The 20,024-nt window shown below is 38.2% G+C and overlaps 5 protein-coding genes across 7 annotated transcripts; 1 reads left to right on the forward strand and 4 right to left on the reverse strand.

The window, feature by feature from the left end:
- Positions 1-2,370: 2,370 nt before the first annotated feature.
- Positions 2,371-5,747, reverse strand: LOC140775942 (probable protein phosphatase 2C 38). The gene is made up of 4 exons (XM_073119443.1): positions 4,939-5,747; positions 3,668-4,035; positions 3,235-3,471; positions 2,371-2,836 (listed from the first exon to the last, which is right to left on the reverse strand). Exons 1-4 carry the CDS (start codon positions 5,270-5,272, stop codon positions 2,606-2,608), a joined length of 1,170 nt encoding a protein of 389 aa, XP_072975544.1. The 5' UTR covers positions 5,273-5,747; the 3' UTR covers positions 2,371-2,605.
- A 298-nt stretch (positions 5,748-6,045) lies between these two features.
- Positions 6,046-9,259, reverse strand: LOC140776303 (uncharacterized). Of its 2 annotated transcripts, none has more exons than XM_073119966.1 (4): positions 9,082-9,230; positions 8,855-9,006; positions 8,288-8,736; positions 6,046-6,528 (listed from the first exon to the last, which is right to left on the reverse strand). In XM_073119966.1, exons 2-4 carry the CDS (start codon positions 9,002-9,004, stop codon positions 6,294-6,296), a joined length of 834 nt encoding a protein of 277 aa, XP_072976067.1. In that variant the 5' UTR covers positions 9,005-9,006; positions 9,082-9,230; the 3' UTR covers positions 6,046-6,293. The 2 variants fall into 2 exon arrangements, with proteins under 2 accessions (XP_072976067.1, XP_072976066.1); XM_073119965.1 differs by having other exon boundaries at positions 6,047-6,528; positions 8,855-8,981; positions 9,082-9,259.
- Positions 9,260-12,214: 2,955 nt separating this feature from the next.
- LOC140776691 (probable serine/threonine-protein kinase PBL7) lies at positions 12,215-15,373 on the reverse strand. The gene is made up of 5 exons (XM_073120500.1): positions 15,217-15,373; positions 14,390-14,601; positions 13,926-14,115; positions 13,419-13,810; positions 12,215-12,882 (listed from the first exon to the last, which is right to left on the reverse strand). Exons 1-5 carry the CDS (start codon positions 15,287-15,289, stop codon positions 12,610-12,612), a joined length of 1,140 nt encoding a protein of 379 aa, XP_072976601.1. The 5' UTR covers positions 15,290-15,373; the 3' UTR covers positions 12,215-12,609.
- A 1,427-nt stretch (positions 15,374-16,800) lies between these two features.
- On the forward strand, positions 16,801-18,787 carry LOC140775682 (elongator complex protein 6). Of its 2 annotated transcripts, none has more exons than XM_073119084.1 (5): positions 16,801-17,106; positions 17,520-17,586; positions 17,680-17,897; positions 17,976-18,122; positions 18,519-18,787. In XM_073119084.1, the coding sequence occupies exons 1-5, from the start codon at positions 16,873-16,875 to the stop codon at positions 18,639-18,641; spliced, it is 789 nt and encodes a 262-aa protein (XP_072975185.1). In that variant the 5' UTR covers positions 16,801-16,872; the 3' UTR covers positions 18,642-18,787. The 2 variants fall into 2 exon arrangements, with proteins under 2 accessions (XP_072975185.1, XP_072975186.1); XM_073119085.1 differs by having other exon boundaries at positions 16,802-17,106; positions 17,686-17,897.
- A 74-nt stretch (positions 18,788-18,861) lies between these two features.
- On the reverse strand, positions 18,862-19,724 carry LOC140775683 (large ribosomal subunit protein uL10c). Its single transcript, XM_073119087.1, has one exon. The coding sequence runs from the start codon at positions 19,663-19,665 to the stop codon at positions 18,949-18,951; it is 717 nt and encodes a 238-aa protein (XP_072975188.1). The 5' UTR covers positions 19,666-19,724; the 3' UTR covers positions 18,862-18,948.
- Positions 19,725-20,024: the final 300 nt, after the last annotated feature.

Genomic DNA, 20,024 nt, shown 5'->3' on the forward strand with positions numbered 1-20,024 from the left:
CCTCGCCGCAGCTGCTGAGACCGGTGAGGAGACTGACGTCCAGAAGAAGCTGCGTCGAGCGGAGCGGTTCGGGATGCCGGTGATGCTATCCGAGAAGGAGAAGCGCAACACTCGCGCCCAGAGGTAGGTGGTGGGTTTTTTTTTTCCTTCTTTCTTTTCTGTTTACTAGATTGGAGTTCTGGGTCCCCTTATGATATTTATGTTCGAGAAGTAACAATGTAATTCCGATCTGATGATTATGATTTTTATTAGCGGGTATTACTAGAGATACAGAACATTAACTTGAATTATTTGTCTGTTAGGTGAGATATGGGTACTGTTACTTCTAATATTATGTATTCTTGCGTTAGAATATATTCAGTTGGACTTTGGGCATTATGGGCTTCTGTCTTTCCTGAAATTGCTTTGGGTTAGTGTTTTGATTGTTAGGGTGGTGACAGTAAGTTGGAACTGGGTATAGAAGTTGTTATCAGCTCCAATTGGAGCCTTTGTGACTTTGGATTGTGGCGTAGACAAGTTATGTTGGATAACTATGATGATTATAGTGATTTTTGTTTCTGGCAGTCGTCTCAGGAAGAATTCTCACTTCCTGATTAAGGGGACAGATGCTTATGGTATTTGCTCAACTTGGACTTGTGCTTGATAGCTGTAATATTTGATTGGAGAGAGATAGAGTTATAAAAGAGTGATAGTTGTTCAAATAAGAAATCATTCTGGTTCCTGTTCAATGCTTTTAGTTTGATGATCCCGTAAGAACCAAAATGCCACCTTTAACTCACACCTATCCCTTTATTATTATTATTCCTGAAACAAACTGGCCCTTGAAAGTTTTAAAGCTTACTTTATCTGTTTTGGACTGATACATCTCATCTCCAGGTTTGGGACCGGATCCACCTTGCATCAAACTCCCGGTACAGGACAATTGGAGGACCAGAAAAGAAAGGCCAGGGCTGAGAGGTATATATTGCACTTTTTGTAGTCGTTAGTGTACTAAGCTATAACTCTGAATTTCAATGCCTACTAACATATGCTTTTAAAACCAGTAGGTTATTGACACTGTTCTAGACAATTTTCTTGGCCTTATTCTTTCATGTCATTTACTTAGGTTTGGACTTGCCACTCACTCCACAGTTGATGAGGAGGCAAAGAAGAAGGCACGGTTAGCCAGATTTGCACAGACCCCCAAGATTGATAGTCTGGAAGAAGAAAAAAGAAAGGCAAGAGCTGCCAGGTGAATGGACCAGTATTTGATTGTTTTGCTTTGTGTTCATCGAACCAAAGTCATGCCATTTGTAACTGCTGGTAATTTGGAGGCTCCACTGAACATCTTTATACCATTTCCAGGTTTGGGGAGGCATCTACTGCTTCGTCTCAAGCAAATGGCAAGGATGAATTTGAACAGGTAGGTTTTCACATGGTTCGGTCATCAAGGAATCAAAGCTTTAGCTTCTTCTTTGAGTTCTTACTCTTCCTTTTCTTTTTCATTCTGTTTGTGATTTGAAGCAGAAGGCAGCAACGGTGGCTAGTAATGTATGATGGGATTCAGATCAGATATTTGTCAAGGTAAAACCCCCAACTCTCGTGCTTCCAGGTCACCAAAAAACTTGCATCATAAGAAATGGAACTGCCACATTAATTTCCTTTTTAAGCTTGTGCCCGAAGTTCCTCATGAATCTTTGTTCGGCAGGTATCAATGTGCTTGTATATTTATTCCCTAGCTCTATGGAGGCTCCTTGTTGTGCACTCAGGGGAAGGGAGACGTATAGAGGCACCATCTCATAACTTGTAGAATGCTATTATGACAATATGACAATTTTAGTCGGTTCAGTTCTGATGTACTATTAACCAGTGATGACTTGTGTAGTAGGGAGATGTAAGTTGATTTGGAAGCTACCATTGTCCTCTATACATGTAAACAGAGCTGTTTTAACAGGTAGTTAGTCTTTTAACAAATCTAAGCAGAACAGTTAAACTGTTGGTTTACATTTGGAGGTTATATTGGTGATTTCATCACTAGGCATTTGGCATTTCATTTGTGGATGCTCTTGCTGTCTTGGTACTCCATAAACTTTGCCTTGGCAGTCGAATGATGAAGTAATGGAACATGTAATTTTGTTGACTATAGTCGTCTTTGAGTAGTAAAAAGAGCCTCCAAAAGGTGGGTTTGATTAGTTGGTGGATAAGAAATATTTATTTATAAATTTTATTTTACAATCATAGATTTACATATATTTTAATGAAATTTTGTATAAGATAAGAACAAGCTTTCAGTCCTTAACTATCCTTGTCTGTTGATGATGAACTGAGCCAAGTATGCAGATCTACAAATACAACCATACCTAAGCTAGTTGTTACTGAGTACGACGTACATGTAGAACAATTATAAATTGGTAATTGATGGTCTCAAAATTGGGATTACTTTACAGTTTTAGTTGGAATATGGCACCATAAATGGAAAAAAATATGCTGTAGTCTCTGTGAACATACACACTTGAATTTAATCAGTTCCTGGTAGCAGCCTGAAGAAAGAATACCCGGATTCAAGCTAATAGAAGCAAGAAAAATTCCAGAAAAGAGGGAGGGAACTTTGAAGAATTCTAGAATTTCAGAACTGGGGCACCGATGGCGAAACTCCGCCTCCCCTCAGTGAAAGCACAGGACTGTGGTGGAAGTTCTTACTCGTCAAGTTAGCATCAATGTATAGAACTATGACAGTGATATCATCATGAAAATGTCTCCTAATCCCACGATCAATCTTTTTCAGATCAGAGTATCTCATTTCTCTTTTCTTCGCTGCCTCTTGCAGTGCAGCTTTTACAAGTCTCCTCGCGATACCCTGCATTGTTACATGATTTCAGTAATAATTTGTAACAATCACACGTCCTACTTAGGATGCAAAAGTTTAAGCATGAAGTACCGAGTTGGAATATGGGATATAGAAGTCCTGGGTGATGCATGACCTCTAGAGTTTGATTTACAGTTCCCCCCGCACCCAAAAAAAAAAAAAAAAGAAAGAAAGAAAAAAAAAAGGAACCTCTAGAGTCTTGTGAGAACAAAACTGAGTAGTTTTACTTTAAACGAGTAATGTTTGAATGGCTAAGTACCCACAAATTGAGAAGAAAAAGGAACTACACCCATAATTACCATCTCAAAAAAACACAGATATAATACACAGATTCTATCCCACTATTGACAGTATCTGGGAAATCAAAGTACAGTTGAAAGGTATCTTACACTGCGAGGTGAGTTCTGAACAATATCCACTGCCTCTTGATTGCTCAGGTGCTCCCATAGACCATCTGATGCAAATATTAAAAATTGATCTTCTGTACAAAGTTTATGAGTCAGTACTGATGGCTCAGCACTAAGGATTGATTTATGGAAGGGCATAGGTAGCCGAAACCTCGCTAATAGAGGCTCACGGTTAAACTCTGCATTTTTCAAATAAGCATCTCCAATAGATCTTGAAACCTGCATACAAGAGATAAGAGGAAAAGAATTTCATAGCTGCATGCAAAAAACAAAGTACTACAAAAGTAAAAGTAAAAGTCAAATCCCAAGATCTTATGATAAAGCGACAAAAGAAAATTAAAAGAAGAAAATGTTCGTGGAATAACCAAACAGTTTAAGATCCAATTGCCAATGACGAGTTCACAAAAGGAATTACCTGTATAATTCCCTTGACACGCCAGACCTTGTGTTTTAAGACCACAATCTGTGGATCATCTGGATGCAATGAACGCAGTTCCTCTCTCACAGATTCAATGCTTGCATTGTGCTCTGATGACATCTGCACAGCTGTGACCTCCCTAATACCTCTCTCCAATCTTCCTAGAACAACACGGGAGTCTCCAACATTTGCAATATAGAGAACCCCATCGCAGATGACACCAACCAAACAGCATGCACCTACTGAGGCAATCTGAGGCTTGGTGACCCATTGCTTTCTCACCAGAGAGAGAAAGCCCTCTTCAGTAGCAGAGTATGCTTTGTGTATTACATCAGAAGACATGCCTTTCTGCTCCGTAGCATATTCTGCAAGGTAGAAACAATTATTACCACAAGGAATTGTTGCTACACATACAACCATTTAGATAAACTCAAAAAGCAAGTGGAAAAGGAATAAGATTGTTAACCATAATTTAGCAAACTTCTGGTCATGCTCCACAATCTGGAACTCTTAAGTGAATAGAAGCTCTCACATTAATCTTGTAGAAATATAGAAAATCCAATAAGCAATATTCAACAAACTATTGTTGACAACAATAAACCAAGCAAATGAAAAATGATTATCCGTGTCACAAAATATTCAATGAAATTTTTTCAATATTATTCTAATATTTCAAAGGGAATAGACAGGTAATCCACTATCCACTGTAAGCATGGATAACTGAAAGTTTAAAAGAGAAGTTGTCTCTTTCCTTCTCACTGTAAGCTCAAGTGGTTTGGAGAATCAGAACTTGTTCCATGACATCTTATAACAGCTACATATCCTCTTAGCATCTAGCCAGAGACCATGTTAGTGCTTTGGATTGTGTAGATCTAGTACAGTAAACAGGATTCTCGTACTCCCTCACCATTGATGTGATGAAGTATCTGCGACTATGTCTGGACAAATCACTTCTTTTCTCAAGTCCCCCACCTTTTGTAATATTATCCATGTATTTTTCGAACTTATATCTTTCTCACACAAATTTTTGTTGAAAAGTTCTTTCTCTTTCTGCCCTCATTTCTATATTACCTTCTAGAAATGCCGCAGATAATCCTATATACCATGCCAAACATAAACATCAATTCAATGGACATAGACCAGGTAGTCATAAACTCTTCCCGTGCTAAGAATACTTAATACTACAAGTTCTTTAGCTGCATTAAAATCTAATAATATACTAGCCGATCACGAAAACTAAATCCACGATAAGAAAGAGAAATCCATACTTTTCAGATTGCAAAATAGGTTCTCGACGATGTATCTTGAGGTCTCCGGCCCACCATGGCCATCATAGACCCCAACGAACGTCCCCTGAGGCGGCGCCGCCTCATCCAAGCTCAGCGGCCCCGACTCGATCTGGCTTCCATCTTCTAGCAAATTGTTTGCCTGCACCACCGCCATGGAGAACTCCCCACACGCATGGCGGCCAAGATCCTTATACCAAAGGAGCCCATCGGCTTTACCACCTCCCCTCCCGGACCCAACATCGTCTTCTCTGCGCTCCTGCGGAGGTTTCCAACATGGGCTAACAATCTTCATCAACGAGGAGGACATCGCCATCTCCTCATAGGAAAAACCCAGCAATCAAATCGTCCAATTCCCAATCCGCCTTCCAGTTTCTCCTCGATTCCACACAGGATTGTAGCTAAAACCGACGAGATTAACCGACCCAGAGAAACCCAGATGGGATTTGATCCATGGAAGGGGAAAGGAGTCACCTTTTGTGGCGGCGGAGCACTGAAAACTTCAACGAGGAACACGAAAGGTAAGGGTTTGGGAGATTACCGCGAGCGCTCGTCGGATTGGAAGAAAACCGTGTGGAAATTGTGAACAAAAAGGAAGTAAGTAAGAGAAGGAAGGCTGGTCGTCACTTCTCCTCTATTTCTCTTCCCCTTTTGATACTATATAATTTTTTTTTCTTTTCTATACTTTTTTCTCTGGGAGAATAAAACAAACAGTTGGTGGGGGGTGTTGTGTTTCTGCTCTGCTTCCTTTTTGCTGTCTTCGATGGCGTTTTTGTTCTGGAATTCTTTTTCCCATTTCTTCCTTTTTATTTATGGGGTGGTGAGTTTGGTCTGAACGAATCAAATTAGGGATGGTGGTAGGGTAACAACCCCACTTTTTAAGCCAACTTTTGCTCTTCTCTTCTTGTTCTTCCTCTTTTTCCTCTCATTGTTTAATGACTGGGTAATCTGTGGACCAAGTTATATTGATAAGCGAGTTGCCTTATATATCGTTAACAGGCTATATCTTCTTTTGGTGGCAACGAAGTGAATTAAGCCAAACCTAAAAGCTATCAATATATATTTATTTATATTTGAAAACTGACATCAAGAATCTTTCACTTTTTAACAGCACTCTCTTGTTGATTGTTGTTGATAAAAGTATCACAATTCATAGTATAAAACAATCAATCTCTGGATGATACGGATTTTATTATGCACCAAAACTCATAAACAGAAGCACAAACCAAGAGATAACCTTATAAAGAAGCTAGACTTCACTATACTTTCTTCCACATTATAGTAATGACTGATGAGAGGATATATTGTATAGGCCAAGTGCTAGATGGGAGTCTTCTTCACTGTCCAAAAAGCTCCTTATGAGAGTATATGTCAGATCTCTGAAGCGAGTACCTTAGTTGCTCTCTGACTTGTCGTAAAGCAAGAAGAACATCCTGCACGTCATTATTGATCTTTGGTCTATGGGCCTCGACATTCAGCTGCACACTTACTGGGACTATTGCCAGCTTATTCTCGTCGTGTTCAGTCTGCTCTTCTATTGTCTCTGGTGAACTACTGCAGACAGATTGTTGCCTGGATCAAAGTATGCATTAGTGATCTTTCTGCCTTTGTTTGCTTGATACCACTGAAAAGTAACACAAAGCATGCTCACTTGATTCACATGATACTTGCAAATTTTAAGTGAAAATTAATTAGATTTCTCAATCATTCCCTGGGATTATTGTTGCTGTATTTAGGATCATGTTGGCTGTGATAAAAGTCACAAATGACTCTGGAGTATGGACTAGATGCAGAAATAACACAGTTCTATAGAATGATACTTTTTACCACTATATGACCTATTTAATGCATTTTCAGTGTAAGAAGACATTTCATTTCTCATTACAATAATAAGATAACTAGGATGGAGAAAAAAAGAGATATGCATACTATATGCATATGTATCCAAATAAGATTTTTTTGATTGTAGCATCAGTTCAGAATTGCAATTAAACAATCTTCCAGGTTAAAGCAAGTGCTACCTATGTCATTTTACAGCTGATAAATTTATTTGAGCTCAGGGAAAAAACACACAAATTTCAAGTCATGGAGGATAAGAGATCATCTTAAAATGATCAGCAAATGGGACTCTCTCTGACATGCAAAAAGTAAGTTCTACACATAGAAGATACACCGTCACAGGAAAATTCAAACACCTAGAAAGATTAAGTTTCGGATGTGAATTTATCATTTTGGTGCTCATTATATGTCATCTTCATTTGAAATCAAAAGGAAAAGAATGTGCTCTCCTTCCTTATAATACTCAATTGTAGTAACAAGACAGTTGAGGATGTGAACAAGAAGAAAATATAATATATGCACGCACATGAGCTATTCATCAATCAACCATAACAGTCTCTTCATTGCATACACTATTAATAACATGGGTTGAATATGATTATCCTCTATCTATCGCTGCATGTTTATTTGTCATTGTCTGACCATTCTGCTGAGGTATATTAATCATGGAAGTCTACTCTATATTTCATAAAGCATGTACCCGTCTTCCACACACCCAAATTATTAAAGACAAAAATTAGGCCCTGACTAAATTGATACAAGTTGTTATTTGCTTTGTCCCAAATAGGAGGATTCATGACATGCCGAAAGCTGTTTAAGCAACACATGCAGAGTAAAATAGGCATGTTATAAAGCCAAACAGTCTGTTTAGGCAGCAAGAGGAGTGAATAGCACATACGGAATATGAGTACATATGCTGGTGCAGTAAGAAATATATGTCATCGATATTGCATCAGTCAGAAAATTGTGCCAAAAGTAGTTCACGTCATCTAGTAATTTAGGCTCATCTGTGCAGCCAACCACTGGAGAAAGATATGGATTTCACATTCTATGACAAAAGCAGAGAAATATCCTATGTTTCAACAGATGCAAGTATATATAACTTTTTTGAATAGCATGATTCAGGTCTCTCTCCATTTCAGTGAAGTAATTTGTCTATAAACCTTGATTACTTCCCTTGTTACATGGCAATCTGATCTATATTTGAGTACCAGACTTCCCCCATTATGTCTAAAGTCCAAATCGCCTCACACATGAATGGACTTCTACAAAACTAAATGCAATGGTAAAGATGCAAAAGAATTATGATTATGTGAGTCTGCAAAAGAAAGCATGTAAATAAGGAACAATGTCTCTACTAATAGTCTCTTCGGCCCATTCTGACTAAATACTTCAAAATCTCTCATCAAAATGATTAGGAAATCAATTAACTAAGAATTTCTAGTGAGATCAACATCAAGATCAGGAAATAGTAAAGGTCCTCTATACACACCTCACTGAATCAAGAATTTCCTCTTGACTGCAATCTTCAATGGCCTTATCTCGATGAGGTTCCTCCTTGTTATGAGATTGTGCAGTGCCAACTGAATACCAGCTCCCATCTTGAGAAACCAACTGATGACAAGAACCATCAGACGACGAACTGCGCATAGCATCAACCATCGTCAAATCAAGAGATCTCGAAGTCGCTTTCGCCTCCTCAAAGCAGCCAAATTGCCCCGAATCAACCATCAAAGATTCAGCTTTGTTTTCCTCCACTATCCGAAGACCCAACAAGAATTGGGAAGATGAAGATCCCGCGGAACTCTCCGGGAGATCCAATTTTCCAAAACCATCCAAAACCTTCAAAGATTCCAGCTTCCTCAATGCATGCTTGAGCCTCCTCTCAGCTCTTTTCCTCCATTTGATCTCGTCAGCCAGATTCTTCTCCAACTCATCCAGCTGCATCAAATCAACAAAATAACACAATAAAAAGATGAAACAAAGAGAGCCCACATCACAAAAAGAACTTTTTTTCAAAAGAAGAAGAAGAAGAAGAATGATACTAATGAAAATGTACCCTTTTGGCCATTCCTTCTGCTTCATCCTTAGCAGCTTTGGAGGCCACTCTCTCGGCAAGCAATCTTCCCCTCAAACAATCTACAGTCTTAAACCCATCATCACCACCTTTCCCTACTTCCTTCCCTCTAAAAAAGAATTCACCCACCATCACTACTAGAATCAAAGTAAAAGGAGTAAAAAAAATAAACCAATATACATACAAATAAATTAACCAAAAGATTGTACCTGCATTGGGTACTTGAAGCTAGCATCGGGTTTTTGGGCATCTTAGACTCCAATCTAAGAACCATCTCAGGCCTTCGTTGGATTCAAGTATGGGGTACTTCGGAGAGGAATGAGGCAAAACCAAGAAGAGCATTGGATGTGAAGAAGAGATGATAAGGGGCTCGCTCAGGAAAGGGGAAGTTAGTCGGCCTGCTTTTATTACAGTTGGTGTCTTTTTACTCTCCCTCTCTGCCTCCCTTCGCGTAGCGGTATACTGTGCCGCAGGTGCATCGTCATTCGTGTGGGCCCCCACTCCTGAGTTTTGAAATTTGTAACATTAAAAAACAAACAGGACCTTTTCATTTAACACCCTATCTTTTTACTATTTCGTTAAACCTAATTACTAATACTCGGGGCGACTTTTGATTTTTTTTTTACTGGTTTAATTAAAAAATTTACCTTACTAAATACTTTTGATTAAATTATAATTATTAAATATCCTGCCAAAATTTCAAAAAAACTTACAACCTCTTTATACTTTTATTTTTGAATCACTAAATAATCACGTTTATTAAATAGAAACAGAGTAATATAAGATTTCAGGAAGTTAAAATAATTTTAGTACAAAATAAAATAATAAGGCAAGATGTATTCAACTCTATTTTATTAAAAAATATACGGGGGCGAATTAATTTATTTTTAAAATATAGGGTGCAAACTGTAATAAACGTATACAATAGGGTGTAATTAATAAAGTCTAGGGGTGGAGCGACCTTGACACGTGAATTTGGTGTGTAGTAGTCAACCAGTTGCTTGGTGTCATAACTTGCACCCAAGCTCAAGAGAGGATTCCCTACACTACCGGATGTAGGAATTTCCTGAGGACGGTCTAATGCTTAGATTCCAAGGCTGCCAATGCGGTTCATTTTTAACCTTTTGCTTTAATTGCTGCTTTACCCTCGATTTTTGCAGACTAATTTATTTTTTTTAAATGACAAAATTACCCTCATTCAAATGGATTTACTAATTCCCAAAAATGAGAATTAATTGGATCATCAAAATCCAACAATTGTATGTTTAAAGATCTTGAAGCATTTGAAGTTATACTTTAGTTAGTACTATAAGTATTTTATTTTAAAAAAAGTATATCATATAATGATACCATGTAGGATATTATTATACAAATTAAGACATGAGGAGATGATTACTCTGTATCCTTTCCCATAGTGCCACTTTCTCTTATCTACATGACACACCACACCATGATTAGATGAAATGCTGGATGGATTATTTATGCCACTTATCTTTGCTTCTACTCAAAGACTCACACAAGTGATAATGTTTATACCTCATCATATATATATATCCCCATTTGGGCCAATTTGGGTCCCATAGTATCAGAAATATGTGGAAGGATCATGTGATTTCTAGGACAGGGGAGAGGACAAAAGATAAAGAGTCTCTTTTGCTACTTGCTACTTGCTACTTGTAATGTAACAAAGAAAGAGTTTTGGACCAAATTAGCATCATCTCAAATTATTTTTATCGATATAATTTAATATAAAAATCTATTTTACTTTTGATATAGACGCTAATAAGTTCGGCGTTTATATGTATAAGTTAACGAAATAAAACTATAATTACATCAATGGTTTATATCAATAAAATGTTAAACTTATCAGCAGTTTATTTATAATTTTTCAAATATATATTAATAGATTCAACTAAATCAATGTCTTAATAATTGGTTTTTTTGTCGTACATAAAACACTAATCAGATTCACGTCTTATATATGAATAAGACATTAAACTTGTTAGTACTTCATCTATTTATATAAAACTCTAGACTTTTTAACATTTTATTGATGGCTATAGTAAAATAAATCTCTTTTGTTAGTAAATTTGAGTGATAATCTATCTCAGTAAATAAATAAAAAAGGTTCAGAAGATGGCTAGTTTGGTAAAAAATTATAACAAAGAATCAAGTGCAGTGGGGGAAAAGGCATTGGAATCATGGGCCATTGTGCCACTTTTCTGCTCACGAGTTGGGTGTTAGGAGAACATCCAAGACATGTGAACCTGAGTGAAATATACTGTGCTACATTGCTTTGGCATGAGAGGAGAGACAGCTCCAATAGTTTCTTTTGTACTGATCTACATGTCATATTCTCTACCTTCGTTTGTAGTTCACTTTTCTGGGAGCAAATTGGGATTGATAGTGATAGTTTATTAGTGTTTTTTGGAGTGCAATGTTTCTTTAGTTTGAATTGGTTCCCAAAGAGTAGTACAAAAGGAAATGTGAGATCTTGGGGTGGGTAGAAAGCAAAAGCCCATGGGCCTACTTTTTCTTTTCTAGGGCTAGGCCAGAGGGTTTGAATTATGGGCCAGAGTTTGGAGAATCTAATTCCGCACCAATGCATCGATTATACACATTACACAATATAAATTATCATCTGCACCAGAAAGTCTCAGAACATGTGATTAATGCGGTGGTGCAAATTCGATGAATGCCTAAACTGACCGGGCATTAAAAATCTACCGGTCTTTATTGGGAGTTTTTTTTTGAATACATAATCTTTGATAAGAACTAATCATGCTCATAATATGATTGATCCTGCCAAAATTAAAATAATCCTAATAAACAGCAATAATTATCTACATTATGCTTAACAGTAGCCAAAGATGGCAAGAAAAATATATACTAATCACAACGGGGATCACAGACTTCCATTTTTGGCCCTGAGAGCCGACACTTCACTGCTAGGTCAAACACTAGGAGTGGCCTCCATTATCCTACCGACAAAGTTTAATTATCTTTTTATTAGGACATCCGTACCGCTTTAATGGATCAATTCGTGTTTTATTAGATGCCAAGGTTCCCTTATTAGGACGTCCGTACGGGTTATTTACCTAATTTTAAAGTGGTAGATGTCAGCGGCAATTAAGCCTTGCATAATTGATTGCTATGAGGTTTGTGAATGATTAGTATATTTGCTTATTAGGAAGTCTAATAAATTTTAAAAAGATCTAGACTTAATTTTACTACATTTCTGCCTAAAATATTAATCAGATCAAATCACTGTGCTTGTAATGTGCCACCATACGAACACAAAACTTGGGTCTAGTAGAATATTTCACAATAAGAACAAGATGCTATTTGCTATTTAGAGGCAATACTATATATATATATATATATATATATATATATATATGAATATAACTCAACAGTTTGACTCGAATCCATAAATACAAGAATTGAAGACCACATGTACAAGAAAATCAAAAGGCACTCTCTTAAGAGGATATGGAAGTAAATCACGCAGGATGACAAAATTGAACGTCCAGAGACCAGAATGCCGGTGAGAAGGAGAATGCCGGATAGCTCAACTCCGACGGACGCACTATGCTGAAGCACGTAGCAAAATCTCCCTTGATTCTTGTATGATAGGATTGTTAATACTTTGGAACATTTTGAGCAGAGAATCAGACTGCTTCAGTCTAGTGTCCTCAAACTGGTCTCTTTTTTCAGATACACTGCTTGGTTTCTTATCAAATGTCCCTCCTTGTCCGAGGAGGCGTACCGGGAGCTGTCAAACGAGAGGTGCTCTGATTGGGTTGTGTTTCTGGATTGTAATTCTGGGATGCAAGATAAGTGAGAGCTGTAACAACATCAGCTATCATAGGTCTCATAGTAGGTTGCTCCTGGACACACATTGCAGCAACAGCGAGTGCCTGGTACAAACCCCTCGAGGGATACTGGCCCTGAAGTGCTGGATCCGCCATCTGGGGAAACTTCCTCCTATCCTTGAAGAGGGGCCGTGCCTGAGAGTAGCAGAAAACAAGCATATTTATGTCACATGGGCATAGCTCTACACTGGAATGAGAAAAGAAAGTGGAAAACCTGCCACTTTCTCTAGAAATTCTATGCAGTCTTTCATTTGATAGTATAGTGAGGGTCAATAATTAAGTGAAGAGTAAAGATGACTTGCATCAATTACATTCCAACCTGTTAAATTCTATTGGATGAGGCAAAAGAGAGAAGAAAGCAACTTCCAACAACTTACAATTGCTAAAACAGAAAAGGAAATAACGAAAGGAATTGAAAATAACCTTGGAAAAGGATTTGCCCTTCAAATGACATCAAGGTTCATGTGTCGTACTCATCTTATGAGCTTCAAAACTGATGATCTCAGATTAGGTGATTTTCCGTAAGAAAAGATGACTAACTACTACTTCATACTGACAAAAAAAGAAGTAGACGATATTCTGTTTCTCATGAACAATATATTTGAATAACTTTAAACAAGTGATAGAGTTACTTGGATGCATCACTGAGTAGAAAAGTAGTTATCTCTTACCCATGCAACTAGATTGTGCTCCCCAGTGGCTCTAGAATTGTCAATAGCCCTTCTTCCAGTGATGATCTCCAAAAGAACAACACCAAAGCTATAAACATCTGATTTTAGAGTCAACTGTCCTGTCATTGCATATTCAGGAGCACAATAACCATATGTACCCATCACTCTCGTGGAAACATGAGTTTTATCACCAACAGGACCAAGCTTTGCCAAGCCAAAATCAGATAACTTGGGATGATATCCCTCTCCAAGCAAAATGTTAGAGCACTTTAAATCACGGTATATGACAGGGGGACTGGCTTTGTCATGCAAATACTCTAATCCTTTAGCTGCCCCAGCAGCTATTTTCATCCTCGTATTCCAATCGAGCCGCTTCTTATCTGGTGAAGGGTCTGATTCAGACAAGGTAATTGCAAGTAAACTAATGTCAGCATAAAGAAAAATATGTCAACATGGAGATCCTAGCAGCATGTATTCATAACAATCTAGCAGTAGGAAGTATTGTACCATGGAGATGATCTTCCAAAGATCCTAGCGGCATGTATTCATAAACCAAAAGCCTTTGATCTCCATCAGCACAATAACCAATTAAGTTAACAAGATTAGGGTGGTGGAGTAAACTCAACATCAGAACTTCAACAAGGAACTCCCTGTTTCCTTGCAGTCCATTACGATCGAGCTGCTTTATCGCCACCACCTATCCATAATACCAATAGATATGCCATGTTAGCGCCTTATCAATCAGACTTATCAAAAAGCAAATAATTATCTAAAAAACAAGTTAAGTAATCAGAATATTACCAAAATATAAGACTAGATATTGGATATCTTGCGATGAAAATCATATTATTTAGGGAAAATGCAAAGAATCTTCTTATTTTCAAATTTTAGTGTCCTCATCAATTTGCTAAGAAAGGCACATGGCAACAACAAATAAAGAGAAAAAGGAAGCAAAAGATATACAAGCCCACCTGGTTGATACTTTCCAACCTGCCCTTATATACTCGGCCAAACCCTCCCTCTCCTAAAAGGCAATCAGCTCTAAAATTCCTGGTTGCCGCAGCCAGTTCCCGGAAAGCAAATGTCTGAGCAGCAATGTGCTCTGATCCACTGTTTGAAATCTCCTTTGCCTCTAGTGAGCTCTGCTTCTTAACTTCCACTGAACCATTGGATTTTGATTTCTCTGTCAAAAGAACAAAGAAAAACATATAACAGGGGCATAACCAGTAACAAATTCAAGAACATAAGGAAAATTAAATGGTGCCAAAAATAATAGCCATTCCGGAAATGGGGAAAAAAGAAATAAATTGGTAATAATATAATGAAGAAAGGTTCAAAATTTTATTCTCAATTAAAACAGCCCAAAGGAGATGACTTTGATAAGACCTTTCAGATACTTCTCTTTTTATCTCTTCAGTACTATTCTATGAGGTGAAATCTAATCCAATAATTTGTGATTCGAAGGACAAGACAGCGATAGACATAGCTGATCGAAAAACCGATCAATTGGCCGAAAATATAAGATAGAAACCACAAAAGAGAATATTTTAACGATCCCTTTAGGGAACAACCAAGAATCCTATTTTAAATCACTTGGATCAACTAATTACCCTTAGAAAAACCCTAACTTTGAGCTCAAATAATCAAATACTCATCAAATGGCAAGAACCGGAAAAAGATTAATAACCAAAAATCTCACGATACATTGATTCGATCAACACCCTTGGATTCAAGACAGCATCCGAAAGAGCAAAATTTAGAGAAAGAAGCCGCGCAAATGGAACAGGATTCCGAGTACCTAAGGAAGGTGAGATCTGTTCCTTGTCTTTGGGCTTCTTGCTCGGCTCTCCGGTGCAGGGGAAGCAACCCATCTCCTCCTTCCTTTCTCACCAACTCCACTATTTGAGCTCGTCGGCTTCAAGCTGGCAATGGAGTGAGAGAGAGAGAGAGAGAGAGAGAGAGAGAGAGAGAGAGAAGAGTGATAGGAAATAAAGAGGAAGCTCCTCCCCCCCTCTCTCTCTCTCTAGTCTAGAGAGAGAAACCAAAATAAATAAATTTATCAATAATTTTTTGTAATTAAATACACTTTTACACTTCACTAATGAAAAATTGAAATCGATAATTTATTTTTAACGAAGTGAAATTTTTTTTATTGTTTAAGAGCTCGAATGCTTGAGATAGAGAAAAAAAAACACCAAAACACTTTCTTGGTACAAAGACACATAAATTTTATTAAGTTTTAACCAATACATTAAGTCATCGTACCGTTGAGTCATCATTTTAAGTCGCCGCACTATTGAGTGGCTTCTTAAAGTCACCGTATCGTTGAGCCATCAAACTAAGTCAACTTAAGCTGTTAAATCAAGCTACTATATTAAATCGTCAGATAATTTTCTCCACAGTAATAATTTAAAGTTAGAGTCGATCTCATTGGTCGTATGGGAGGTACTTACTGACATTTTTAAAATTGTCCGTGACATGAAAACTTATTATTATCTATAGTTTAATTGATATTATTAGGACTCAAATGCCAAAATACTCAATTTAACATGAAATTAATAGTTACTTATAGAATCAATAACCTATCTCTCTCTCTCTGGATATTTCTAAAATCTTAATATTGTAATTTTATATGAAAAGTAAGAATATATTTTTTAAATCTAACTAAAATTTATTTTCTTGTTAAAAATTGTTATTTTCTTCTACTAAACTAATATTTTCAAATGCATATCAAATGGAGAATTATTTTATAGGTAACACACCAAACCTAATTGGGATGGAATCTCACCCAATCCCTCCATTAATATTAATGATAAAAAGGTTCGATGGCTTCCATTTAGGATGAGTTGGCAGAGTTTAGAATATTTTTGCTTAGGGAGCAAATATTTTCCTATTTAGAATTTGAATTTGTATACAGATAAAAGCTATAAATTAAGAATAAAAAATTATAAAATTATATAGTAGGGATATGACTCTCCACTCTCCAGCTGTAGGTAGCTATTGATCAGGCATTTTATTATTTATATTTAATTAGTTGATATCTTTGTAAAATCTAATAATAAAAACATAAGAATCAAACCTCCATTTGAATAGGAAGAGGCTAGAATTGGTACTTCTCTTGTCCCTTATTTAATGATAATAATTATACTTAAAGTTGATTGTAGTTGCTTTGAGATTTGTAGCTTACAACGAAGCATAAATTTTTAAAAAAATTAATAAAAAAATAAATTAAAAAATTATTTTTGGAAAATAAAAAGATATAAGGAATTATTTATTAATACATTTCATATAAATAATTTGGAAAATATTAGTGAATGTAAAGACTTCTCGCTCCCAAATATTGGGAAAATTTAATAAACAAAATCCATTTAAATGAAAAAAGAAAATGTTAAGCTTAGCTCCAATTCAGTCGCACTATTGAAGTCGGTGATCTTTTGGTACGAGAGAGGAGGCGATGGCCGAGTTCTCCAACCTCTTGGACGAGGCCATGGGCCTCGGGGCCGGAGTCTTGCCTCCTGGCTGCGTCGTGCTCGTCGAGGACTGCGTCGAGACGAGCGGCGCCTTCCTTCTCCACCACCTCTTAAAGCGAGCTCTCTTCTCCGAAGCCAACGCCGCCTGCGGCGGCGCCGTCGTATTCCTCGCCGTTGCCCAGACCTTCTTCCACTACGACCGCGTTCTTCGTAAACTGGTCAGTACCCTAAACCCTAAGCACTGTATCCTTGTTCGGTTGTTCCTTTATGCCTGCTGCTCTTGTTGGCATTTCATCAAACAGGTTATGCGCGTGGTTAATGGTGAAATTAAGATGTGATGTCTACAGAAAAAAATTGTTTGTATACGACGGTTAGGATTTTGTGAGAAAGCCCTAAATTTATAATAAAAAAGGAATTAGTATTCCTCCTAAAAATCTGTATGACTCCACTGCTTCATTGCTTGCGTTAAGAAGCTGTCGTTGATGTTGGTTTGATACTCTCTTTTTCCACGACATCCCATGATATTTAAGGCTTTAAGCTGTTGCATTCACTATATTATTATTCACTTGCCGTTTTTTTTTCTCTGAATTACTTGGTGCTTAATTTGCAGCTGATGTAATTCTTGTTACAGGGTTGCAATCTAGTCATGCAAAAGAAAAATAATAAGCTACATTTCATTGATTTGCTAGAATTTCCAGGTCAGTGGGGAAGTAAAAGTACATTGCTTCAAACTTCTTAGCAAGTTTGTATCATTTTAAGCCATCTATCAAGTGTTTGTTTGTGCTTTTAAGTTACAGGTGTAACTGGGGAAAATGCCAGTGATCAAGGCTTTGTTGAACTGTATAGCAAGATTCGAAGGGCAGTTCAAGCTTGCTGCTCAAAAGAATACAAAACAGGCTCCATCACTATTATGATAGATGACATCTCTCTTTTGGAAATTGCTGCCCATGGTTCCATGGATGTTGTCCTGGACTTTCTGCACTACTGTGTCACCCTTGCTTCTGAAATGGTTAGATAGATGGATTCAAGCCTGCCTTGCCTTATGTTCAACCTCACTTATATAATTCCTTTGTATATTTTTATTCAGGAATGCTCTCTAGTCATATTAAACCATGAAGACATTTATTCAAGTGAGGAAGCCCCTGGGCTTCTGTCGCATCTGCGCCACCTTTCAGATGTCGAGATAAAGGCAGCACCACTGAGCACTGGTTTGGCTGCCGATGTCCATGGACAGGTACTTCTGAAATATCTCAGCTATGTATTGCAAGTTTATTCTATCTGTGGTGGAATACTTAGCCCTACACTTGAAATTGATTCTGATCATGTAACATGGTAGAACTTTTTAGACGTTCTTGCTAATTTTAAGAACAGATTTTTGATGTCATATTCTTTTATGTCTTCCATAATAAATGTGTTCCATCCCAGTGCATTAACTTGATAGATGATAATCGATATCCTCTTACTGAACAATGTTGAATAATTTTAGGGTCTGCTTCCTCATATACATGTCATGTGAAGCAATCATGTGTATTGTGTATCATGGCACAGATCTTCAAATTGAAATAAACCTAGCCGAAACTTGTTGCACTACCTTGATCTAATTCAAATCCACTGGAATGTGCTTCTGCAGTTGACCATTGTAAACAAGGGAAAGTCCACTGGTCATGGGCGATCAGCGCAAAAAGTTCGAAATTTCCATTTCAAAGTGAAGGAAAATGGTGTCGAATTCTTTTATCCAGGGAGCCGGCATTAAGGAGGTTGTGACTAATGATCCTCTGATATATTCTCTGTATTGTCTAAGCGATGCCTTGATGAGAAAAAAAAAGAAAGCATCTTGGTAATTTAAACTTGCTAGATTTCATGCAAATTTCATGTCATATTGGCATTGCTCTGGCCTTATTTTGCAATGAATCATTTTGAGATTCCTTTGATAAAAGATAGCAAGTGCATTCTGATTTGCAAAAACTTTGACATAGTTCAAAGCTAAATCAAATCATTGAAAATTTTAAACAATAACTTCACACTATAATAAAGGAGTAGTGGGGACTACAAACAAGTCATCATTGAGCAGCCGGAGCACCACCGGCCTCTTCCTCGAGCTTCTTAACATACGCCTTGAGCACGAGCACGACATCCCTGGCCGGCGCCTGCAGTGTGCTGACGAGCGATATCGCGGGGCTTTGCAACGCCCCGAGCAGCTTGGCATACACCTCCGCCCTGCTTGGCATTGTCTCGAGCACCTTGAAGTCATCCGGCCCATAAAACTTGCCCTCGAACACCGCTCCAGTGAAGTCGTTTTCCTCCAGCTTCCTCTCCTTCTGGAAGCTCCTGTACGGCTTGAGCGCCTCCGGGATCTCCTCCGTGTGGACGAACAGCCAAGCGTTCATTCCCGTCATGCACGGCTTTAGAGCCTCCCACTTGGTGCCCTCGATGGCTTTGCCGACGAGGGTGTTCTTGGCGACGAGGAGCTTGACGGAATCCGGGAGGGCGCCGCGGAGGTCCTGGAGCTGCTTGACAGTGAGGCCCTTGTAGCGGATCCCGGCGAGGAGGTAACAGTTTTCGAGCTGGGTCTTGACGGCTTCGACGGTCTCCTCCTTCTTGGTGCGGCTGATGGCTGCGCGGATGGAGGGACGGGTGGAGCAGGAAGAGGAGGAGGAGGAGGGGAAAGGGGATTTGGTTGGTCTTATGGTTAGGGTTAGGGTTTGGGAGCGGGAGGACAGGTGGGAGTAGAAAGGAGGGGGCTTGGAGGAGGGGAAGGAGCAAAGGGAGGCCTCCATTGGAGGGGAAGAGGAGATGGGATTTGGGAGCGGGGAAGGAGTGAGAGGAACGTGAAGATAATCTTATCTTCGAACCGTTGCGTAGAGGCTATCAGCACGTGTCTTGCAGGTGAGATCTTAGCGGGCTCGGTAGTTACCTCTCCATGCGATCCGGCCCATTGATCCCTTGCATTTACCCTTTATTTATTATTCCATATGTCGCTTAATGGGCTTGGTAGTTGCCTTTTCTTCCTCTAAAAGGTCCATTAGGCTCAAAGAAGATATATGGATAAAGAATCATGCTGAAAGAAAACGAACGTAGACTATGCATAATTCCAATATATCTGGAATTGAATAGGAAGAGATGTACTGTGACTGTG

This window comes from Typha angustifolia, chromosome 14 (assembly GCF_048772165.1).
Source record: "Typha angustifolia cultivar Huaian chromosome 14, ASM4877216v1, whole genome shotgun sequence".
NCBI lineage: Eukaryota > Viridiplantae > Streptophyta > Magnoliopsida > Poales > Typhaceae > Typha > Typha angustifolia.

Bases quoted from the DNA above. Each gene is read 5' to 3' on its own strand.
- LOC140776303 (XM_073119965.1), bottom strand. From the start codon at position 9,146: ATGGTTCTTAGATTGGAGTCTAAGATGCCCAAAAACCCGATGCTAGCT. The intron at 8,982-9,081 runs GTACAATCTTTT...ATTCTTTTTTAG, and splicing joins GCTTCAAGTACCCAATGCAG to AGGGAAGGAAGTAGGGAAAG. The intron at 6,529-8,287 runs GTGTGTATAGAG...ACTTTGATCCAG, and splicing joins GAAATTCTTGATTCAGTGAG to GCAACAATCTGTCTGCAGTA.
- LOC140776691 (XM_073120500.1), bottom strand. From the start codon at position 15,289: ATGGGTTGCTTCCCCTGCACCGGAGAGCCGAGCAAGAAGCCCAAAGAC. The intron at 13,811-13,925 runs GTACAATACTTC...TGTCTGAATCAG, and splicing joins TTTGGAAGATCATCTCCATG to ACCCTTCACCAGATAAGAAG. The intron at 12,883-13,418 runs GTAAGAGATAAC...TGCTACTCTCAG, and splicing joins AGCACAATCTAGTTGCATGG to GCACGGCCCCTCTTCAAGGA.
- LOC140775942 (XM_073119443.1), bottom strand. From the start codon at position 5,272: ATGGCGATGTCCTCCTCGTTGATGAAGATTGTTAGCCCATGTTGGAAA. The intron at 4,036-4,938 runs GTATGGATTTCT...TCTACCTTGCAG, and splicing joins CCTATTTTGCAATCTGAAAA to AATATGCTACGGAGCAGAAA. The intron at 2,837-3,234 runs GTAAGATACCTT...GTAACAATGCAG, and splicing joins TTCAGAACTCACCTCGCAGT to GGTATCGCGAGGAGACTTGT.
- LOC140775683 (XM_073119087.1), bottom strand. From the start codon at position 19,665: ATGGAGGCCTCCCTTTGCTCCTTCCCCTCCTCCAAGCCCCCTCCTTTC.
- LOC140775682 (XM_073119084.1), top strand. From the start codon at position 16,873: ATGGCCGAGTTCTCCAACCTCTTGGACGAGGCCATGGGCCTCGGGGCC. The intron at 17,107-17,519 runs GTCAGTACCCTA...TTCTTGTTACAG, and splicing joins ACCGCGTTCTTCGTAAACTG to GGTTGCAATCTAGTCATGCA. The intron at 17,587-17,679 runs GTCAGTGGGGAA...TGTGCTTTTAAG, and splicing joins TGATTTGCTAGAATTTCCAG to TTACAGGTGTAACTGGGGAA.